We start from the raw sequence: 21,715 nt of genomic DNA, 5'->3' as shown, positions 1-21,715 counted from the left end.
ATTCACTCTCTCAAGGCGCTCCTAAAAATGGAGAACATCGATATCTGTGCAGTAACTAAGACCTGGTTAAAAGCTCCAGAGAGCACCCTTGCAATACCAGGCTACAACTCTTACCACACTTTTTGGTCACCAAAGCAGGACCGGAACACTAAAGGTGGAGGAGGGTCCATATTCACCAAGGATATTCACACCACCAGGCTAGTTGCCCGACACAATTCATTTGAAATTCTCCAGGTGCAACTAACACTAGGTAAGACTGCAATCCAAACTGTAGCTTGCTACAGATCCCTTGCCATGCCCCAAGATTCTCACTACACCTTTCTAAACATACTGGAAAATATTAAGATACAACCAAACACCCTAATACTGGGTGATTTCAACTACCCTGCCATTAACTGGGAAAACTACTCAAGCACCAACACCTTTGCAAAATGGTTCTTGGAATTCATAAATTCCAATGCCCTGGATCAACTAATCCATAGTCCCACCAGGGGCTCCAATAGCCTAGACCTGGTCATTACCAATATGGGAAATCGATGGTCCACAACTATGATCACCCCCTTGTTGGTCGGGTCTGACCATAAGCTAATCACCCTTGACATTCACATCCCTCCCCCACCCCCGTAAGGAAACCTCCGTAAAAAACTTCTCCAAAGCTAACTTCATGCTACTCAAGTCAGAAGTGACAAACTTCATGACACCCATGCAGATGGGAACTGAAAGTTCGACTGCTGAATCCTACACAAAGGCACTGTATGAGCACACCAACTCATGCATGAATCGTGCCATCCCAAATAGAACCAACACGCTCTCCTCCAAAAAAAGGAAGCCAATCTGGTGGTCCCCTGCCATAAACAAACTTTACAACAAAAGGAAGAAACTGTTGCAGAAAAGAGGAAAATCCCTGGATTCAAAAAACTCCCCTTACTAACCTCAGTAGGAAGCTGAGATCTCTCATAAAATCATCCAAAGCTAGTTACAAAAATAAAATTGCCAAGGATTCCAAAGACAACCACAAGGCATTTTATAGCTATGTCAAGAATCTAAATGGCAATGCTCAGATCTGCTCTGAGCTACAACAGAATGGCATTAAATATACTGATCCCAAGTTTATTGCCAATATCCTGGCAGATCAATTCAGTGCCAACTTCATCCTCTCTCACCCCCTAAAGGGCCCATCTCAATACCAAAAGATTGCCAAATTCTGGTAATAATGGCCACACAGGTAAAAAACACACTCTCCAAAGCTAAGAATACAGCATCCATGGGACCAGATGACATCCCGGGCTGTGTACTACATGAACTACAAAATTAGCTGGGACCTCATCTAAGTGTCATGTTTAATCATAGCCTCACCTCAGGCTTCGTGCCCACTGAGTGGCACACAGCTACAGTTATCCCACTTCACAAGGGGTGATCCACCAACTGGCTTACTGACAGAGCCCACACTGTAAATGTAGCTGACTCCAAATCCAGCTCAAGATAAGTGACAAGTGGAGTACCTCAGGGTTCAGTCCTGGGACCACACTTGTTTGGCATCTACTTCTCTGAAGTACAGGCCAACACTAAGGGACTCTGGCTAACAAAGTTTGCAGATGACTGCAAACTGAGAGCCAATATTGAGTCCTCAAATGATGTGGATATTTTACAAAAGGGCCTTACAGAAACAGTTGTTTGGTGCCACAGCCACGGGCTCAAGCTCAATGCCAAGAAATGCATAGTTATCTACTTTGGGAAAAAACATGTACCCATGAATTACCACAAAGGTGGCAGTACACTAAACACTGAAAGCATGCTAAGAGACTTAGGGACACAGGTGGGCAGTAACCTCACCTTCAATAACCACATAGCCGCAACAGTCAGGAAATCCTTCTATGTGGCACACCTCATCACTAAGGGCTTTTCACCCAGAAAAAAGGGGGTCATTGTCCCACTGTACCCATCCCTCATTAGACCCATTATAGAATAAAATGCCCCATTTGGTATGTACATCTGCAACAACTGAAAAGGCCACAGAAATACCTCACTAAAAGAATCACAGGCCTAAAGCAGATGCCCTATGCTGACCATCTAAAAAAGCTCCAGCTATACTCTTTTGCATATTATCTACTCAGAGGCGATCTCTGCTTAACATACAAGGCCATGCCAAACCCAGAGCTGTTGGACATGCTACACTTAAAGAAATCCAAATCCCTCAGAGCCACATCTTCCAGGGATCTAAACCATGTCATCAAAGTGAACAAAAAATGCTGGAGGGATAGGTTCCTGACCCAGAGACTCCCCATACTCTGGAATAGACTGCCCATACATGTCAAGCAGAGCGCCCCCTTGGCCCTCTTCAAAAGGAACCTTGATTGGATGGGAGATAGGAAATTCACCCCGGGGATCACGTCAGTCACCCTGCTAGATAGGAGTCCAGGGAAGTAAATATTGTGGGAAGAAATAGACAGGGAATTGTTATGGCTAGGCTTGTATAGGCCCTAGGGCCGATAGCCTAGTACCAACCTATGAACCTATAAGATGAGGTAGGAATAAAGACATACAAACTAATAAACTGTGTGCAGATTCTAAAATTTATTCTCAAATGCAAAATATTATCAATAAATTTGCAAAATCTTATGCAAAACAGTTTGGCTCCACAAAGAGGGTATTTAATTGTCATAAAAACATGTAAGTAACTTCAGATACTGAAATTAAATTATATTATATTGAAAAAGAACTACACAAACTGGACCCAAACAAAGCACAGAGAGGAGATGGGATTAGTAATAATGACCTAAGAACATTTCAGGATGAAGTTATAGTACCATTATATTTGTTATTCACTAGGTCACTTGAGTGTGGGGAAAGTCCTCAAGATGAAGCCATGCATGTGTTAAACCTATATTTAAGGGAAAGAGTCATATAGACCCATAGGTTTAGTTTCTTGCCGTGGAAAATAATGGAGAAGGTTATTTTTTATATATTTTCAAAGCTAGAATGTTGGGAATGTTGGGATTTAAAACCATATATCAGGATTCATATGTTGAAAAAAGTACAGTTGTGTACACTCACCATAAATGTAGATGTTCGAGTGTGTTCACTGCTGCAGTCCTAACCATTGGGTTATTCATGTTGTGGTAGACCTCAGTCAGTCCGAATACCAGAGTCAAGGTTTTGTGAGTTGGCTGCTGTCACTTGCTGGGTGACATCAGGTCGTCCGAGCTATAAAGGAGAGAAGGCAACGCCATTACCTCAGTTTTTCTTGCCTTAACCAACCAAAGAAGTCCAATATTAATAATTATTAGTAGTCCTGGGGTCAGAGACCCCCACAGAAATATGTCTCTCTCTAAGGAAAGCAGATATCAGGGGGAAGGAGGGAGGGAAAGCATGATTGCAGCAGTGAACACACTTGAAAATCTACATTTATGGTGAGTGTACACAACTGTACTATGTTCTTCGTGTTTCACTGCTGCAGACCTAACCATGGGGAAGATTCCCAAAGCTGAGGAGAAGGGTGGAAGGTTAACAGGAACTAAAGATTGGGTGAGCATGCCCTGCATAATTGCAGAGGCAAACCTAGCCCTACTTTTGAGAATAGGTTCAGATGGTAATGCTTGGTGAAGGTGTGGACTGAAGTCCATGTGGCAGCTTCCAGGATGTCCTTGGTGGGTACCCCTCTAAGGAATGCTGTGGAAGTAGAGGTTGCCCTAGTGGAAAGGGTTCTGATGGTCCTAGGAGTGGTTTTCCATGCAAGGAGTAGCAGAATTGGATGCAGTGTGCTATCCATTTGGAAATGGTCTGTTTGGATATTGGTTTTCCCTATACCCCTGTTTTAAAGCTGACCAAGAGCTGATCAGTTTTCCTGAATGTCTTTGTACAATCCAGAAAAAATTTGAGTTGCCTGTGCACATCCAAAGAATGCAGTATCCTTTCCCCCTTGTTCTGAAGGTTAGGAAAGAAGGTGGGCAGGTGGATGGCCTGGTTGAGGGTAACATCCGAAACCACCTTTGGCATGAAGGAAGGATTGGTTCTCAGGTTGACCCTGTCTGCATGGAAGATGATAAATGGCTCAATGGCCATTAAGGCTTGAAGCTCTGACACTCTCTTGGCTGAAGTAATAGCCAGGAGAAAGGGAGTCTTCCAAGAGAGATACTTCAGTTCTGAGGATGCTGCAGGCTCGAAGGAAGGCAGAGTAAGCTTTTCTAAAGCATAGTTTAGGTCCCAGGCTGGGGTGGGCTGTCTTCTGGGAGGCCTGATTTCAGAGGCTCCTCTAAGGAATTGTTTGATAAGAGGGTGGGAGAACAATGGCTGTTCTATATCAAAGTGTGCAGAGACGGCAGAGGCATGGATCTTTATGGAGGAGAAGGAGAGACCCTTATTAAGAAGCTCAGCAAGATAATCTAGAATAAGAGGAATGGAGGGCAGATGTGTCTGCCCCCTTGGACTGGCTCCAGGAGCAGAATAGTTTCCATTTTCCAGCGTAGGATTTTCTGGTGCTGGGCCTTCTGAATTCTATGATGATGTCAAGGACTTGCTTGCTTAGCATAGATTCCTTGTTGGTTTTAGTAGAATAAGCCATGCTGAGAGCTTGAGTGTCTGAAGGTCTGGGTGCAGCATTGTCCCCCCCCCCCCGGGATAGCAGATGAGGTATCAGACATAGCTGCCAGGGGGGCTGAAGAGATAGGCTATGCAGCAGTGGGTATCAGTGCTGTCTGGGCCAGTCTGTGGCAATGAGTATTGCTCTTGGTTTTTCCTCCCTTATCTTGCTTGATTAATACTTTTGGAATGAGAGGTAGAGGTGGGAATGCATACACAAAGAGGGTATTCCAAGGGAAGGTCAGGGCATCAACCTTTGATGGTACTCCCTGGGGCAGAATTTCTATACTTGGTGATTTAAATGAGAGGTAAAGAGGTCTACCTGGGGGATCCCCCATGTGTGGGTAATTTGCAGAAAAAAGTCTCTGTGGATTTGCCATTCATGTGGGTCCAGCAGGTTTCTGTTTAGGTGGTCTGCCAGGGTGTTGTTGATGCCTGGTAGGTATTGGGCTATAAGATGAAGTCCCATGGATGAGGCTGCTAGCCACAGGTTCATGGCTAGTCTGCACAGGGGTAAGATTGAGTCACTCCCTGTTTGTTGATGTACCACATGACTGTGGTGTTGTCTGCTTTTTTGAGAAGAACCCCTGGTTTGAGGTAGGGTTTGAAGGATGCCAGAGAGTTTTGCACTGCTATCATTTCCTTTTGGTTGATGTGCAAGGGTAGTATTTGTGTATCTCAGAGTCCTTGGGTGCATCTGAATTTAAGTGAACTTGTAGTGTTTAGCCAATTTAATTGATTTTATTTTTAAATCATACACTATACTATTACGTATGTTTTTAATTGTACACTAAATTGTTATATATACTTAATATGTATGTAATTGGAACTTTTCTCCTCGGATCTTCACTGAAAATGGGCTCCTGGCCCAGTTGGACCAACCCAGTTAACAAATGTCAATAAATAAATAAATAAATCTACCTTCTAGGTGGGTGTCCCAGGCTATGTTTGAAGCATCTGTAGTTATGGTCTGGTCTAATGGATAGAGGGTGAATGAAAATCCATTGTTCAGAGCACAGGCCTGGGTCCACCAGAGGAACTCGGATCTTATCCAAGGGATCACAGGCAAGGAGGTGTCTGGAGGTTGTGAGTGTTGACACCATAGGTTCTTTAGGTACCACTGAATTTTCCTCATGTGTAGTCTGGCCAGAGGTACCAGGAGGATGCATGAGGCCATGAACTCTAGAGCTTGCAGGAACTTCCTGGAAGAAAACTGGGTTTGGGAGGCCAGAGTAGTGAAGTATTTTGGTAGGAAGCTTTGTTTTTCTGGGGACAGAAAGAACATTTGCTGTTTTGTGTCCAGTAAGGCTCCCAGAAATATGATTTTCCTGGTAGGTGTCTGCTTTGATTTCCTTTCGCTGATAGTAAATCCCAGAGAGGTGAGTAGGGTTTTTACAAATGAGAGGTGCCGCAGGAGCAGTTCCTTGCAGTCTGCCTGGATGAGACAGTCAGGCATGTAAGGGTAAATCTGCACATTGTTTTGCCTGCAAAAGGCAATGGCAGGAGCTAGACATTTGGTGAATACCCTGAGAACAGTAGATAAGCCAAAGGGTAAAGCAGAGAATTGAAAGTGTAGCAATCCTGCTCTGAAGCGCAGGATTTTTCTGCATGATTCCCTTATTGGGATATGCAGGTAAGCATCCTTTAGGTCTAAGGTGACCATTCAAGCTTTGTTTGGCAGCACTGATAGAAGCTGTTGTAAGGTAAGCATTTTGAATTTTGGGATTAACAGGAAGGTATAGAGAAAGGATTGGTCCAGGATGGGACGCCAAATCCCTTCTTTCCTGGGAACAAGGAATAGTCTAGAATAGAATCCTTTTGCAACTTGTTCTGGAGGTACAGGTTCTACTGCCTCTAGGGATATTAGGTTTTGCACTTGTTTTAGGGCTTCTGCCCACTGGTTTGGAGGTAGGTCTCGGTACCCTCTTGGAGGTGGTAGTTCTTGGAAATTGAATTTGTACCCCTGAGCAATGATTTTTGAGACCCATTGATCTTTTGTTAAAGAGTTCCAATTTTCTCTGCACAGAGATAGCCTTCCTCCTAGCTTTTGGTGAGGTGGAGGAAGGCAGAGATGTGAAAGGTAGTCATTGAGAGTTTTTTTTTCCATACAGGATTGCTTTTGAACTCCCTGCTCTAGTGTTTGAGGGGGGCCACTGTTTTGTTCTTGCTGGCCCTGAGTTTGAGTCCTGGTGGGTTTGTCCCTGTGAGTTTTGCCTTGTGCCTGCCTGTTTGGTGCAGGAAAGGACCAGTGTTTAGAGGGAACATTTCTGCTGAACCTAGGAGGTTGTACTTGAAGAAAATCTTTAACAGTCTGCATCGATTTTGATTTGAATTCCATCTTTTAAAGTACCTCTTCAGTTTTCTGTCCAAACAAGCAATCTTTGTCAAGAGGTGCATCCATGATTTTAGCTTTGACATAATCAATAACAGATCCTGTCACTGCTGCCCTGCTAGAAGCTTCTAGAGCATTAGATGTACAGTACAAGGAGTGCTTAGCCACCTGAGATGAAGAGTTCAGTAATTCTGCTATCTCTTTATTGTTGGTAAAATCTGGAAAAGCAGAAATTTCTGTTTCAAAAGTTCCAAAGTGTGCTGTTGATATTTTAACATATGGAACTGACAGTTGAGAGCCATTATAGTTAAAGTTGCAGAGGTATATACTTTTTTTACCCCATCTGCCCATCTATCCAGGGGCCTGGATTCTCTGTCTGAGGGAGTAGGATTCTTTGCAGAGGTAGCCTTAACTCCCTTGGGTCCTTGAGTAATCACCTCTGGATCTGCTATAGGATTTCAGTAGAGGAATTTATGTGAGTCAGGTACCCTGTAATACTGTCAGATTTTCTGGGGGCAGGTGGAAGGGTGTCAGGAGTATGGCTGGATTCTTGTAAACATCATCTACCACCTCAAAGATGGGTGGGATGGCCTGAGGCCTATGCTGGGGTAGGTCCAGAAACTCTCTTAGTCTTTTCTTGGATTGAGGGAAATCCATTGATTCCCACTGGAAGTGGTCCCTGAGGTTGTGGAGCATTTCCTCAAAGGAAAAGTTCTCCAGAGGTGATGCAGAAGAATCTATTCTTCTGCATCTGAATCTTCATAGGCAGTAAGAGGATTTTCCTCTTCAAAAACAGAAGAGTCAGATCCCTCTGAGTCTAAATCCGATTGGATGTCTGGACAAGGTTCCCTTCTCCTTTTGGCTGGAGTGGCCTGATTACCCCGGATGAAAGTGATGAGATCCTCGCCATTTTAAGCATTCTTGTTTGAGGAGGGGGAGGAGTACAGGAATGGATATTTTTTGCTGTTTTCTTTGGAGTAGCTCTAAGTCTGGCCTAAAGAGTATCCCTCTGTGCTGTTGATGTATTAGTAGGAGGAGAGGGCAAAGGCCTTGAAGTGAATTCTGAAGTGCGAGCGTTATCTTCGGAAGCTGGTGCCTGCATATCAGCTCTGGGACCAACCGAAGCAGAGACAGCCGAAGGCTCATTAGACGATGCAGTCATCTGCGGCATACAGGACTCCGAAAGGGTCTCAGTAGAGGCCTACAAAGTAATTGAGTTGGTCATCAGGGGCTGTGAAAGCACCTTACTGAATTCTGAAGAACTGATGACCCTTTCAGCGGTGGTTTCAGCAGAAGGCTTGGCCTTATGCGGTTTGTCTCTATCCTTATCTTTACTTTTTCTCAGAAGATCTGCAGTTTGATGAGTGATGGACACCATATCGGTAATCAGACATGGAAGATGAAAATAACTGGCTACAAACAGAGCTCTACGATGAATAGTTCTAGCATTAACGAGGGCTCAGAACTGACAGCGGGGTACATCATGATCTGGGCCTAAGCAAGTGACACAGTAAGAATAGACGTCTCAGTGTGGTATTTGCTTTCCACAGGCAAGACAGTTATTGACTTTTTTGGACATCGGTTAGTGCAAAAAAAAGGAAGGATCCTCAACAGGATACTTAGCTTTAGATGTTTTCAGCTGAAGTTCGAAATCTGGAAACAGCTGACTGGCACTGTTGCGAATTGCTTCTGCTATGGGCGCCACAGCAAGAAAGAGTGAGGTAATGGCATCACCTGCTCTCCTTTATAGCTCAGATGACCTGATGTCACCCAGCAAGTGACAGCAGCCAATGCACAAAACCTTGACTCTGGTATTCGAACTGACTGAGGGCTACCACAGCATGGATAACCCAATGGCTAGGACTGCAGCAGTGAAACATGAAGAACATCATCTATAATCATCTGCCACATGATGATCTATAACAGTATAATAATAGCTATAAATGAAAAATTGTAACATGATGTAATTTATATAGACTTAATGCCAGCCTTTGATAGGATCATGCACAATACACTGATAAATACATTAGAAAAATTAGGTGTTGTAATCTTGATAAGATGGATATCTGCATGGTATACAAATATGACATAGCATTGAGGGGGTGGTCTAATGGTTAAGGTGTTTGCCTTGTATACACAAGGTGCAGGGTTTGAATCTCACAAGGGATAATTGGCTAGGCTTACAATGGCTCACAAGGACAGTTAGCCTAGTATGAACCTTATAACCTTATAACTTATAGCAAGTGTCATACAGCAATTGGACAGGTTAATTTATAGGTTGCACTCAGAGTGTCCCACAGGGTTCTATCTTAGGTCCATACTTGTTTAGGTTGCATCTTTCAGCTCTATCTTTTTCATCTGAGGTGTTTTACAGTCTGCATGTGGATGACTTAAAAAACTTTAAAATGATTACATGTGTTACAGATATGGCATGTCTACAAAAGAACTTGACTAAAAAGACAATTTGAGCACCTGAGAATAATATGCTGATATATACATCAAAAACTAAACATAAGAGATTTGGAAGACATAGATAGAAGGGTGAATATATAATATAGCACATATTGACTGAAACCGTTAATTCGTTTAAGGACCTGAGTATATGAGTAGATGCAGTTTTGAGATTTTCCATCATATCAACCAATTGGTTAATTATATTTATAGAATTGTATGTTGTATGAAAATATTTACATAGTCTAGGAAATCAAAAGTGATGAAATCATTGTTTGTAAACTACATTAAACTTAAACTACAGAATGGAATAACAATATGAAAACCTTGTAAGAAAACAAGCCTGAGCAAATTGGAAAGAGTGCAGCAGAAATACATACCAAGGACATCCATGGATGCAAAATTGTAAGTTATTATGAAAGGCTAAACTAGCTCAGCTTGTGCAGTGTCTCATATAGATATTTAAGATGAGACCTTATTAAGGTATATAGAGAACTTAGAGGCAATTACCTTTGGGAATGTTTGGAGTTATTAAAAAGTAGAAAGACAACCTATTTAGAAGACTATGTAGAAATAAGAGATGTACTATTGTTTTCTCTGAGAGAGCAACTGATGTTTGGAATGGACTGCCAAATTATATTAAAGAAAACACTAGTTTAAATATTTTAATAACAGCTTGGACACAACATGGGAATGTCTCTTTTGATATATTGTCAGGTTAGATGGGTATTATTGCCCATGCCTGAAATTTTTGTATACATTCATATGAGTGTATGTATGCATGTATGCATGTATGCATGTACGTACCTCTAGGAATTATTAATGTCTCATTCATGTCTATCATCCCTACCACCTTAGCATATTTATAAAAAAATCACCCTAATTCAGGTGCTATCCAATCTCTCGGAGAAGTGTGCACCTCACCAGCTGAAAAATGTTGCTCTATTCTCCTCCCCACCAAGCCATCCCCTCTTGTGATATAATCCACTGTCTTAACATTATTGCAAAAGTTTGTTTACAAGTGTATATACCTCACCATATAACTTCCCTCTTGCTAATACAAATCTACCTCCTTTATCCACTTGGACCATATCTCTTTGCAATAGCATAGCAACGCATCTTGGTCTCCCAAAGAAAACCATGAAAACCCTAATAATTTATTCGCCAGTTTTCCTAGTTTTAAATGCTCAATACCATTCAATATCATTCAAATGATTTTCCTGCAGCAATACAAAAAGACGCCTAATTTTCCTAATATACACAAAGATCTTGCTTGTTGCATTCACAAGAAGCAATTTCCATGATCATAGGAAATGTAGTTCAGAGGCACATTAGCCACATTGAAGAAAGATCTCATTACTGGCTAATTTGCTTGACTCACATGGTATTACTGTTAGTACCTATCAGCTCTCTCCTTTGGTAATCACCACTGGTGGCACATGCATTGAACTGGCACAGGCACCCTTCTCATCCATTCACACATACACATGCACACATTCAAACACACACACACACACACACACACACACACACACACACACACACACACACACACACACACATGCACAACACCCACCACTGGTCTGCTAAATTCCCCAGCTCTTACCTCTAATATGATCAAACCCATTGAAAGTAATAGGTGAATGTAAACTTTGGCTGAATTAATTAACTCAGCTGGCCATGATAACTTATGCAGCTAACCCATTCTGTGAGTTGCCTGACTGCATAAATACATCATAACAGGTATTTCTGGAAGAAACCAAATGGCTAATTAGAATAGGCTTCTTCTCTCAGCATGCCTCACAAGCATGTAGTATGGCCAGGCAGATGACCGGTCAAATTAATTCTATACACTGTGCAGAATCACTGCAGATGGCCTATCTCTGAATCAGAAACGGCTACTGTCTGTAGGAAAACAGTCATGTAGGGCGTGTCTCAAGTTTTATCTTTTTATGAAAAAAATCTTACAAACACCCTCATGGCAAACTCTAGTAAAACAATTATGTAAACAAATTAAAACAGTGACACTGAAACTGCTTAACAGTTTTATAACAATCATCTTAACAAATAATCATTATTCATATAATAACACTAAATACAGCAGTGTGAGACTGTTTTATAATATAACTCCTTAATCCGAGCCAGTCCAGTGAAAACAAATGTAAAGGAAATCTCCTTTATCTTTAATTTAAACTAAAAGACTCTCTACCAGTCTAAGTGAGTCTAATACATTCCTGAAATAATTAAGATATTTTATTATTTTACTAATGTTGTTGTGTCTTTCAGCTTTTCCCGGTTAGGGGTCGCCACAGTGGAACTCCAGTCCGCTAATGATTGGCAGTAGACTTTTATGTGCCGAGTTGCCAGCCCTGATGCACAACCTTCAAAGAAGGTATGCCCATTCACGCATTTCTCCAGACAGAAGACGCTCTAGCTGAGAATCGAACGAGACAACGTCTTATTGTCAGGCGACAGCGCTACCGCAGCACCACCACCGCAAGTGTATGTACTATCTGTTATAACAATCTATATATACTTTTATAAACCACTACTGTTTCTTTATACCATGTCAATAATTTGTGCACTGTAAATCCATTCAGATCTATTGTTGACTGACCTTTTGCTCATCTGCAAAAGGAACAGCATCAGAACCACTATCCAAAGTTTTAGATTTTGCTTCTGACATGACTAGGACATGTTGGTGAGACAGTTATATGTCTCAGTGGATCCTGCTCACTATTCATGTGTAGCAGAGTCCATCTCCAGCTTTATTTAAGCATAGCCTTGACCACCTGATGGGAAATTGGAAATTCACCCCAGGTCTGGCCTTTGTGTCTCTGATTGACAGAGGCAGACAATAACTATGTCCAAACTAACATAACCCCACATAACTTTTTGAAACTTCCTAACTAACACACCTCTTCTTAATAAATGCCCATAATTCAAAAGGTTACACTTGTGTTGTGATGCATGGCTAGGCTTATAAAGCCCTGGTGGTCGTTAGCTGAGTATGTACCTATGAACCTATAAAGAAACTAAAACCAAGGCACTCTTGGGAGGAGACAGTAAAATGGCACACAGAGCATGTACACATTCATGAAAACCAAGAGTCCAAGATGTGATTGGGAATGCCAACTAGTTATCAAGGTGTAAATCACAGAGTAAAGAAAAGGCCATTGGTAAGATTAAAAGATAAAAGAAATTATGTTTTAAACAGGTATGTTGACATATTGTATAACAGAGATGTAGCTAAACAGATATCCTCTGTATTTCTGAGATGTCAGTGAAAGTGATATTTCTGTACAGGTTTAATTTACAGCTTCATGAGCCATCTATGACTGCACTAATTTCTACCTACCAGCTTCTGCCTTCTGCTGTTTCTCAATCTTCTCAAGTCTTCCCAGCAAGGAGTCAATTTTAGATTTGATCTGGGTCAATTCTTTCTTGATTGTTTGTAACTCATCTGATTTCACTGAGGAAAGAGAAAAACATACATTGAATGTGACAACAGAATTTCAGCCTGGTCTACACTAGCACAACCTTTATTCATTCTAGTACAACCATTTCTAATATCCAGCCATCTCAATTTCTGTTAGATAATTTCAAGGTAGGTATTTCAACTAATCATTTCAACTATAAATACTGTTTTGCTGCAGGCAAACTAATACGTCTTTATGCTTAAATCTAGAGAGTAGAAACTTGTGTTATTATTGTAGAAGAAATTGTCAAACCCAATGCCTTTCTCTCTCTTTCTCTCTCTCTCTCTCTCTCTCTCTCTCTCTCTATATATATATATATATATATTACAAACAATCTGACAAAATGTGTAATATTGTATTTAATCTACAGTGACAAGAGAACAGATATTGATATTTGCATGCCTAATTAATTACTAACAAAGTACTATACATTGCTAAGAGAGCAGCTTCTAGTATTTCTTCATACACGCAGCAAAAAGCATTGGACTTTTCGGCTTGTAATTGAAATTAGTGATGTTATTTATTTTTTTTTTTGTACTGTAGTGTGACTTAAAGTAGTTTTTGGGCTTTATGATTAGATCAGTTATATAACTGCAATAAGTTCAACAAAAGGACAGAAAAAAATAAAGCATGGATAATGGGAGCTATGGCTCTGAGACTATTTTTTTTTTGCCAAGCTTTTCTTGTAAGAAAACAATGAAGACACTGTGTATCAATGTCATGGACTATATTTTGAAATTCTAGCAGCTTGGAAAACTTGTAAATGCCATGGCTAACAAGTGTTACTTTAAAAGGAAAATATTCTACTCTGACATATTTACAGAAAGACGTATGTGCTTCATTGTTGGGGGTAGCTAACATGGCTGTGACACATAGACTCAAAACATCAGTAGCACTGTTATTTTAATGATGCACAAAACTAGAATGTTTTAATGCTTTATTAAAATGCTTCAATTTTTCTGAAATACTTTTTATTTATGCAGATGTTTATAACTGTCAAATGTCACATATTGAGGTATAGCACTCTGTAATACAGGGAAAAGGCTGTTTTCTATACTAGCCAAGCCATTTAAATGGATAATTTAAAAAAAAAAAGTAAGCTATTCTGTAATCTGCAGATATTAAGATAAAAACATTTTGCTTTTGCTTTCACTGAGCACTGCATTTCACATTCTTAAGTTTGATAATGTGTCGTACATTTTACTTACCTGTCACAGACTGCTCACGACATATTATCCAGCAAAGGGAGAATACTATGACACAGAGACATATTTTAGAATTTATAAACCAAACTTGAACATTTATGTTCATGGGGCTAAAATAACTGCAGCAGTCAAAAAGGGAAGACGCATTGCTTACAAACAAAAGATAATACATAAGACATATATAATGAGGTCCGAACTGCCAGTTATTTCAGTCATATATGCACACTGCTTTTACCAGTGGATCCCAGGACTGTGACCTTATAGTGGAGGGGTTTGCAAACTCCTGTGACTTTTTGATATACAAGTATGTCAGTCTCATAGGGCCAGCTTGTGCAAACTGGTCTAGGAGCAGTGCCAGACCAAAAAAAGCGTGATCAGTGTGACTGCCCTTTGAAAGATTAAGACCACCTAGCCTAGAACAGATATACTGATGCAAACAGGGAGGAACAGTTCTAAAGCATTTCCCTTTCTGTTACCCTCATTATTAAAATTCTATGTACATTTATAGACCCCAGCAAATGCACACATATATGGTACACACATATATGGTAAAAAGTGCTTTATTTATAAACATGCTGTAATGCATTTAAATGAAGAAGAAGGTAATGGAAATTGATTTTAACAAATAAGAAGGTACGAGAAGTGAAGTGCCTTGGGACATTTTTCTGCATTTGAGTTCTACATTTATTTATTTATTTATTTTATTTATTTATTTATTTTACATTTATTTACTGGGGAAGTCCGTTTTCAGCAGAGGCCAGAGGAGAAAAGATTCATATAATATGATAATCAGTGCAACATATAATAAAAATACATATGTCAGCACAGAGATTAATTTTAAAACAACTTATAAAAGAAGCTAACAACTCTGTCCACGATTCCTATAGGAGTATTAGCAGCATATCGAGGAGATGAGAATATTTACAATATTGTTAAACATACAGCAATATAAGCAACATACATAATATATGATTCCAGAAGCATGGTGTAGTTTGCATAACAAGGAATGAGGCTAGGGTGGTCTTAAGGAGTTATCCCAGGTCGGAGCATGTACATAGCCAAGATTTGGTGAGATGAGATTTTAACTGATTTCTGAAACTAAGTTTGTTTGTCTGTGTCCTGACAAACAAACAAACCAGTTGTGAGTAGTTTAGGTAGGGAGGTAGTTTAGCTAGTTAAGTTTTTTTAAGGGCAATGCAGTGACAGGCCCTATAAGGGAGGTCACAGACAAGCCTGACATTTTTTGTAGCGTTGTTGTAACCCATAAGTTTGGTTGGCATGGGGATTTACAAGTATATGGGAGGCATAACGTAGTGCTTGAAGTAAATAGGAGGATGAAGTAGATTTCCTCATACCTCTCAACCTCTTAGATCAAGAAATCTGGACAAAGACATAAATAAAAGTGGGACGAAGGCCCAAAATAAGGACATTTTTTAAATATTGCTCTTACAATCTTAGAAAGTTGATTGAATAGCAGGTTTTGCATTAGCATGAATTTTCTGGAAGGTATGAAGTCTGAAACTTAAAATGCCTGCTGTTATTTTCTAACTTCAGTCTTAAATGATTTGTCACTAATTTGCTAGAAAACTACAATTTTATGAAAAACAAACCAAAAATATGAGGAAAAATCTGGACATTCTGCGAAAATCTGTACAGTTGTTCAGTGAAGTACTGTCTTATTTGGTATAATATCCTGTATATTTAGCTAAATTTCAGATCTATTCCATTAGTAGCATCTGGCACCACCATGACGTCTTACCCTGTGAATAAGCATGTTGTTTAAGAAAATGGTTTTGATGTCTAGATTGGTTATCTGGATGAGATTTAGGGGTAGAGAAAAGCAATTGTTTTCAGGATTTAGAAGGAATTGGGAGCTGCCTATCTTAAATTCAATGAAAGAGAATGACTCTTGAGTAACCGTTAGACAGATTATCAGCTACACAGATGAGAGTCAAATCATCTTTGTACTGAATGAGGGATGCATTGATGGAGGCTTTATGGAGGTGATTTATTACTACATTAATTAATAGAAGTCCTAAAGTAGATCTTTGAGGTACCCCAACAGTGACTGGAAGAAAGGAAGATAGACTTACAATACTGTTACACGTTGTCGATCAGCATCCTTGTCATCTCTCACTCTCTCTCAAACCTGTTGAACTTAACTTTTTCAATACCTGGATTTAATGATTCAAACTATTGACTACTTAAATGTCACCTACTTGTCAATGGACAGACAAAGACAAACACTAAAACTAGCCGTTGTTTTTTAATGTCATTTTCCTGCTGGAGAAAAACGTATATATTTATTCTTTTCCAAGTCAAACTTACCACCTTTGCAGAACATGTTTATAATGAACACAGTCCTTCAAATGAGACACAAATTACAAGTATAATGGAGGCAAAACATTTATAAACACAAACTAAGACACAATAAAGGTATAGATGTTGTGCAAGTTGTAAGTTTTGCATTCTCCAGATGTTCTGATTTGAAAAATTGTTCAACACTGAACAAAAAACAAATGTCCTACAGAAATGCACTTTTCCATTTTATAGAGAGAGAGAGAAAGAGAGAGAAAGAGAAAGAGAAAGAGAGACAGACACCCATTTTGAAAGACAAAATGTTTGATGTTAGGTATATGTATCTTACTGTCCTAAATGGCAGAGCTGTTAAGCTGCTACAACCACAGATGATACATTTTAATGCAGCAGTCTAGTGATTATAATTACATAACTATATGAAATATAGTTTTAAACCCCATAAAATGATAGCACATGTTTTAGTTTTATTTTTGTAACGATGAAAGTGGAACATGATTATCTGTATAGCAAGTGCAGATAGCTCAGTCATACAGTCTCGAAAGCTGCCTTTTATATACAAAATAATGCAGCAGCTTGAAACAAGTGTTTATTGCAGGAAAGAAAGTCCAAGAACCTCCCCTCCTACATCAGTCAATAAAGTATTTTTCACCATGGACACCTTGTACCTTTTTTCAATTCAAAAAAGCTTTCATGACAACATCTCTGTCTTATTTGATATTTTCCTACATTTTAGCATTTTTTAAATTATTTTCTGTTTCTTTTGATAATACTATGTACAATCTTCTGAATTTATTTTAAATACAATTTATCTGCTGTTGTTTCTTTTGAGACTGCATTAAAATACACGTCATAACCGTAATACAGAAATCCCCTTAGGTAGTGCATTTCTGTAAATGAGAGACATAGAGCTATCATTGCCTGTTCTGATCCATAATGACACACCTACAGTGAGACAAAATTACTCCTAGAACTTTAAAATGTATTGTTTCTATATAAAGAAGGAAAACAGAAATATGAAAACTTATCAAGCTATTTGCATTTTGTAGATTGACAGCAGTGTAAGCACATGACCACACTGTCTGAGTCTCTGTTAGTGCTAGACGTTTGCTCTAAAAGTCTGGTCCTGGCCTAGTTCAGCAGTGTACCGATTTGGTTTCTTAGGCTGTATAATCATCTACTATACCTTACCAACATGAATTCACACGCACGTCTAACAAAATATTCAACATATCTGGTATGTATATCCATTCATAAATATGCTCTACTTGATCTGAAATTCATTTTCCTTCATCATGAGGATTGTTAGGTCATTCTTATGATTTGTCAAGTTCTGTTGGGAGGAATAATGACACAATCCTCTTAACTCTAACATTCTGATTCAGTGACGCTTTTAGTCCCTTGTGTTGACCATAACACATGCCTGTGGGCAGTCATTAGTGCAGAACAAATGTTTTTTCAGAAGTCTTCTACCTGGAAAGCTGTATCATGTAAGCTCTTTATTATGTGTGCATGGACAAGGACTAACTGAAGACTAAAGACCTAATCCATCTGTCTAGTAATGGTTGGGAGTGAGGGTGTTTATAAATATCTGAGGAATGAGCACTAGATTTGTTCTAAATAATGTTGGGGAAATGCTCACTTTTCCATAAACAGATTAGTTCAGCAGAAGGGCTCCAAGTAGCATTTCACATACTAAAAATTCCTGAAATGGATCATTGTGAGTTATTTCTAAAAAAAAAAAAAAACAAAACTCTAGGTTCCATTACAGCATGCTATATTTGTTCATGGAACACTGATACCATTTGCAGCCTACCATCCCAACACATTTATACATATCTGGTATATTATTGCTACAACTGTATATCATATCAATGATTTTACGAGACTTTTAAAGTGGTGGTACTCGTGTCAGATATGAACTGCACAATCTTTGGAATTAGTGTTAAAATCTATATGTAATGATATCAGGCAAAAAAACATGGGTGCCCCCACAGACATCTAATAAATTCCTAAACTTTTGACATCATAATCAGACAGTGAAGGGGAACTGCACTCTAATCAGTTTGCAGGAGTCAGCAGGGTATTTTTATTGGGGACAGCCCATCAAATCATAGGACAACTCATAGGGAGCTACGTAGTTCATTCCCTTTTGCTGAGGACTCCAATAATTGAATGTTGCGCTGTGAAGTAAGAAGAGAATACAGTCACTGATGGAGAGTGACAGTCCAGTATACAGAGATGAGACTGATGGCTTTTGTCTGTGATTGCATGACCTAATAGCTAGCATTTTCTGTAAGTAGCAGGTGATGTGGAAGATGCTGTTCACCATGTGGAGGTGCATACTTTTTAAGAGATTTACAACATTGGTGAAATGCACATATGTTGAGGACTTTGATAACGATAATTTCAGTGAGATTAATGATGGAAATTTGTTGGCTGAAACTTGATCTGTTGGCTCATAACTGCTTAGTCAGTTTCTCTGCCTGAAAGTCGCAGATTACTGAATGCTTTGCTTCTATCCAGTATCATCCTAGCACAGGTAAGTACTACAGATTCAGATAAGTACTGTTGATCAATAGTTTCCACTTATGTTATCTAAGTGCGCAGCAGCTATATTACTGAATTATTTATAGTATTTCAAAACTTTATCATTGCAAAATGTCACTATATTTTACTGATCTTAACTGCTGTTTTTCTGCACTGTAGCCATTTTGTGTAAGGATGTATTTGCTGGTTAATTTGCTCCTTGTTCTGCAGTTTCTTCACTTTGGGCTAACCCTTTTGTGATTTTACCTTAAGAAAGGTTAGGTCTGCATTCTAGTGGCAGTAGAAAGTAGCCTGGTCTGTCTGAATTTGGAAATCAGAGAGGAAGGCTTCAAGTGTGTTTCTGTGATTGTCTACAAAACTGTTTTGTTTGCTTAATCATTTTCTTTGCCTGTATAAGGTTTAGATGTTATGAGTGACTTTTCTCATCCACAGTGATGGTTAGCAGGAACCTGTATAGATGCAAATGCTAAGAATCTCAATTTCTTTATAAAAACAAGCCACTAAAGTTCCTGACTACATAGTTGCATAGTAATCACCAGGTGTGAGTGAAGGGGAGCATCAGTCTGCAAAATTAGGCTAAGATAATAATTCTTACCCAACTAAAATCCAAGCATATATCTTAGAAACTCATTTAATTCACCTATACAGCGGTTGTAAACAAGAACAGCCAAAAAAAAGAAAAAAAAACCCCACTAATAATAGCCTTAATTAAATACACTTTTAATACCACTCCCACTGAAGCCCAACTATATATATATATATATATATATATATATATATATATATATATATAGATATAAACACCAAAACCCTTATGGATTCTGACTTTCTTCCTGTCTCTGTCACCAGCTTGGTAGACTTGGACATTCTGAGACAATGAAGAAATTATCGCATGTTCCCTGACAGCCACTTAATTCTCCAAAGGTCTAATACAGGGTGTGAAAGATGGAAGTATACACTGTTTCTGTTTCTGAAGGCCATGCTTGCATATAAAACCAGTACAACTAACACATTGTCAGAAACACACAACACCACACATCACATGCTACACACACAACAGGAGAGACACATAGACTCATGAATGGAGACCATAAGGTTAAGTTTCACAAACCTCAAAAGGCAACAACATTCAGCATTTATGATAACTATGCTTAGCAACCTCAAAAGCACATTTCCACAGCAACACCCACCAAGACACATTCAGAAGCATCTCACAGTGTCTCAACATCTCATGAGACAGAAAACCTTACTGCTGAGTATATTTGTCATAGGAGACTCCATTGTGAGACACACTGATGACCTGCTCACCAGACTGAATTTATTTATCTTATTTATTTTCCATTTGTTTACTGGGGATGTCTGACTGGGCCAGAGGCCCATTTTCAGCAGAAGCCCTGGGAGAATAAAGAGACAGTTACAGTCAGTTGCCTGTCAGAGACCAGGATGCACCACACAGGTTCATAGGTGTGTACTAGGCTAATGGCCCTGGAGCCATTACAAGCCTAGCCCATAGGATTACCCTGGCATCGTGCCACCTGACCTTAGTTCCCAGTGCCTCTGTCGAGTAAAGCCACTGGAGTGATCCCTCGAGTGAATTATATATTTCCCATCTACTCATCAAGTTTTCTCTTGAAGAAGGGCCAGTGAGGTGCTCTGCTTGATATGTATGGGAAGTCTATTCCATAGCATGGGCAATCTCTGGGTTATGAACCTGTCCCTCCAGCATGTTCTGTTGATTGTGGTAATGAGGTTGAGGTCTCTGAAGCATGTGGTGCTGAGAGATTGGGATTTCTTTAGATGTAGCATTTCTAACAGATCTGGATCAGACATGGCTTTGTAAGTCAAGCAGAGATCGCCTCTAAGTAGACGATATGAAACAGAGAATAGCTGGAGTTTTTTGAGTCTGTCCATATAGGACAAATGTTTAAGGCCTAGGATCCTCTTTGTGAGGTACTTTTGCAGCCACTCCAGTTGTTGCAGGTGTTTAGTGAGGTACATACCAAATGGGACATTGTACTCAATGATTGGCCTAATGAGGGAAGAGTAGAGGGAGACAATGACCTCTTTCTTCCAGGATGCAAAACCCCTAGTAATGAGACGTGCCACATAGAAGGACTTTCTGACCACAGTGGCAATGTGGTGGTCAAAAGAGAGGTTGCTGTCAACCTGTGTTCCCAGATATCTTATAACGCCTTTTGTGTTCAGTGGACTACCATCGATGTGGTAATTCATGGGAACTGGATTTTTTCCCAAAGGGGATGATGACACATTGAGCTTAAGGCCATGGTTCTGACTCCAGTCATTGGTCTCAGTGAGCCCTTTCTGTAGGATGTCAACATCACTTGTGGAGTTAATAATAGTTCCCAACTTGCAATCATCTGTGAACTTTAAAAGCCAGAGTCCCTTCGTGTTGGCCTGGACTTTAGAGAAGTAGATACCAAACAGGAGAGGACCAAGGATCGAACCCTGTGGGACTCCACTAGTGACTGGTCAGCAGTCTGACTTGGAGTCAGCTACCTTCACACTGTGGGTTCTACCTGTGAGCCAGTTTGCAACCCACCTAGTGATATAGGGGTTGATGCCTAGCTTAGTGAGTTTTTCTATGATTCCTGAGTGGGGAATGGCATCAAAGGCCTTGGCAAGATCAAGGTAAGCTGTATGAACCACCTTGCCTTCATCCACAGCTCTGGTGACTGACTCAAAGAAGTTGACCAAGTTGAGTAGGCATGATCTACCCTTCACAAAACCAAACTGTGTGGGATCCAGAGTTTGCAGATTCCCTATATCCTTGTTTATTAGCTCCA

General features: G+C 39.8%; 1 protein-coding gene across 2 annotated transcripts in view; it reads right to left on the bottom strand.

Annotated features, from left to right (window-relative positions):
- The window catches only part of RALYL (RALY RNA binding protein like), a 1,351,009-nt gene that overhangs the window by 179,368 nt on the left and 1,149,926 nt on the right, over window positions 1-21,715 (bottom strand). For both annotated transcript variants that reach the window (XM_044065722.1, XM_044065723.1), the window contains exon 5: window positions 12,720-12,833. In XM_044065722.1, coding sequence (XP_043921657.1) covers window positions 12,720-12,833 — 114 coding nt within the window. The remainder of the gene's footprint in view (window positions 1-12,719; window positions 12,834-21,715) is intronic.

This window comes from Protopterus annectens, chromosome 3.part0 (assembly GCF_019279795.1).
Source record: "Protopterus annectens isolate FY-2018-M chromosome 3.part0, PAN1.0, whole genome shotgun sequence".
NCBI classification, from domain to species: Eukaryota; Metazoa; Chordata; order Ceratodontiformes; family Protopteridae; genus Protopterus; species Protopterus annectens.
This window is presented reverse-complemented; position numbering and strand designations above follow the sequence as displayed.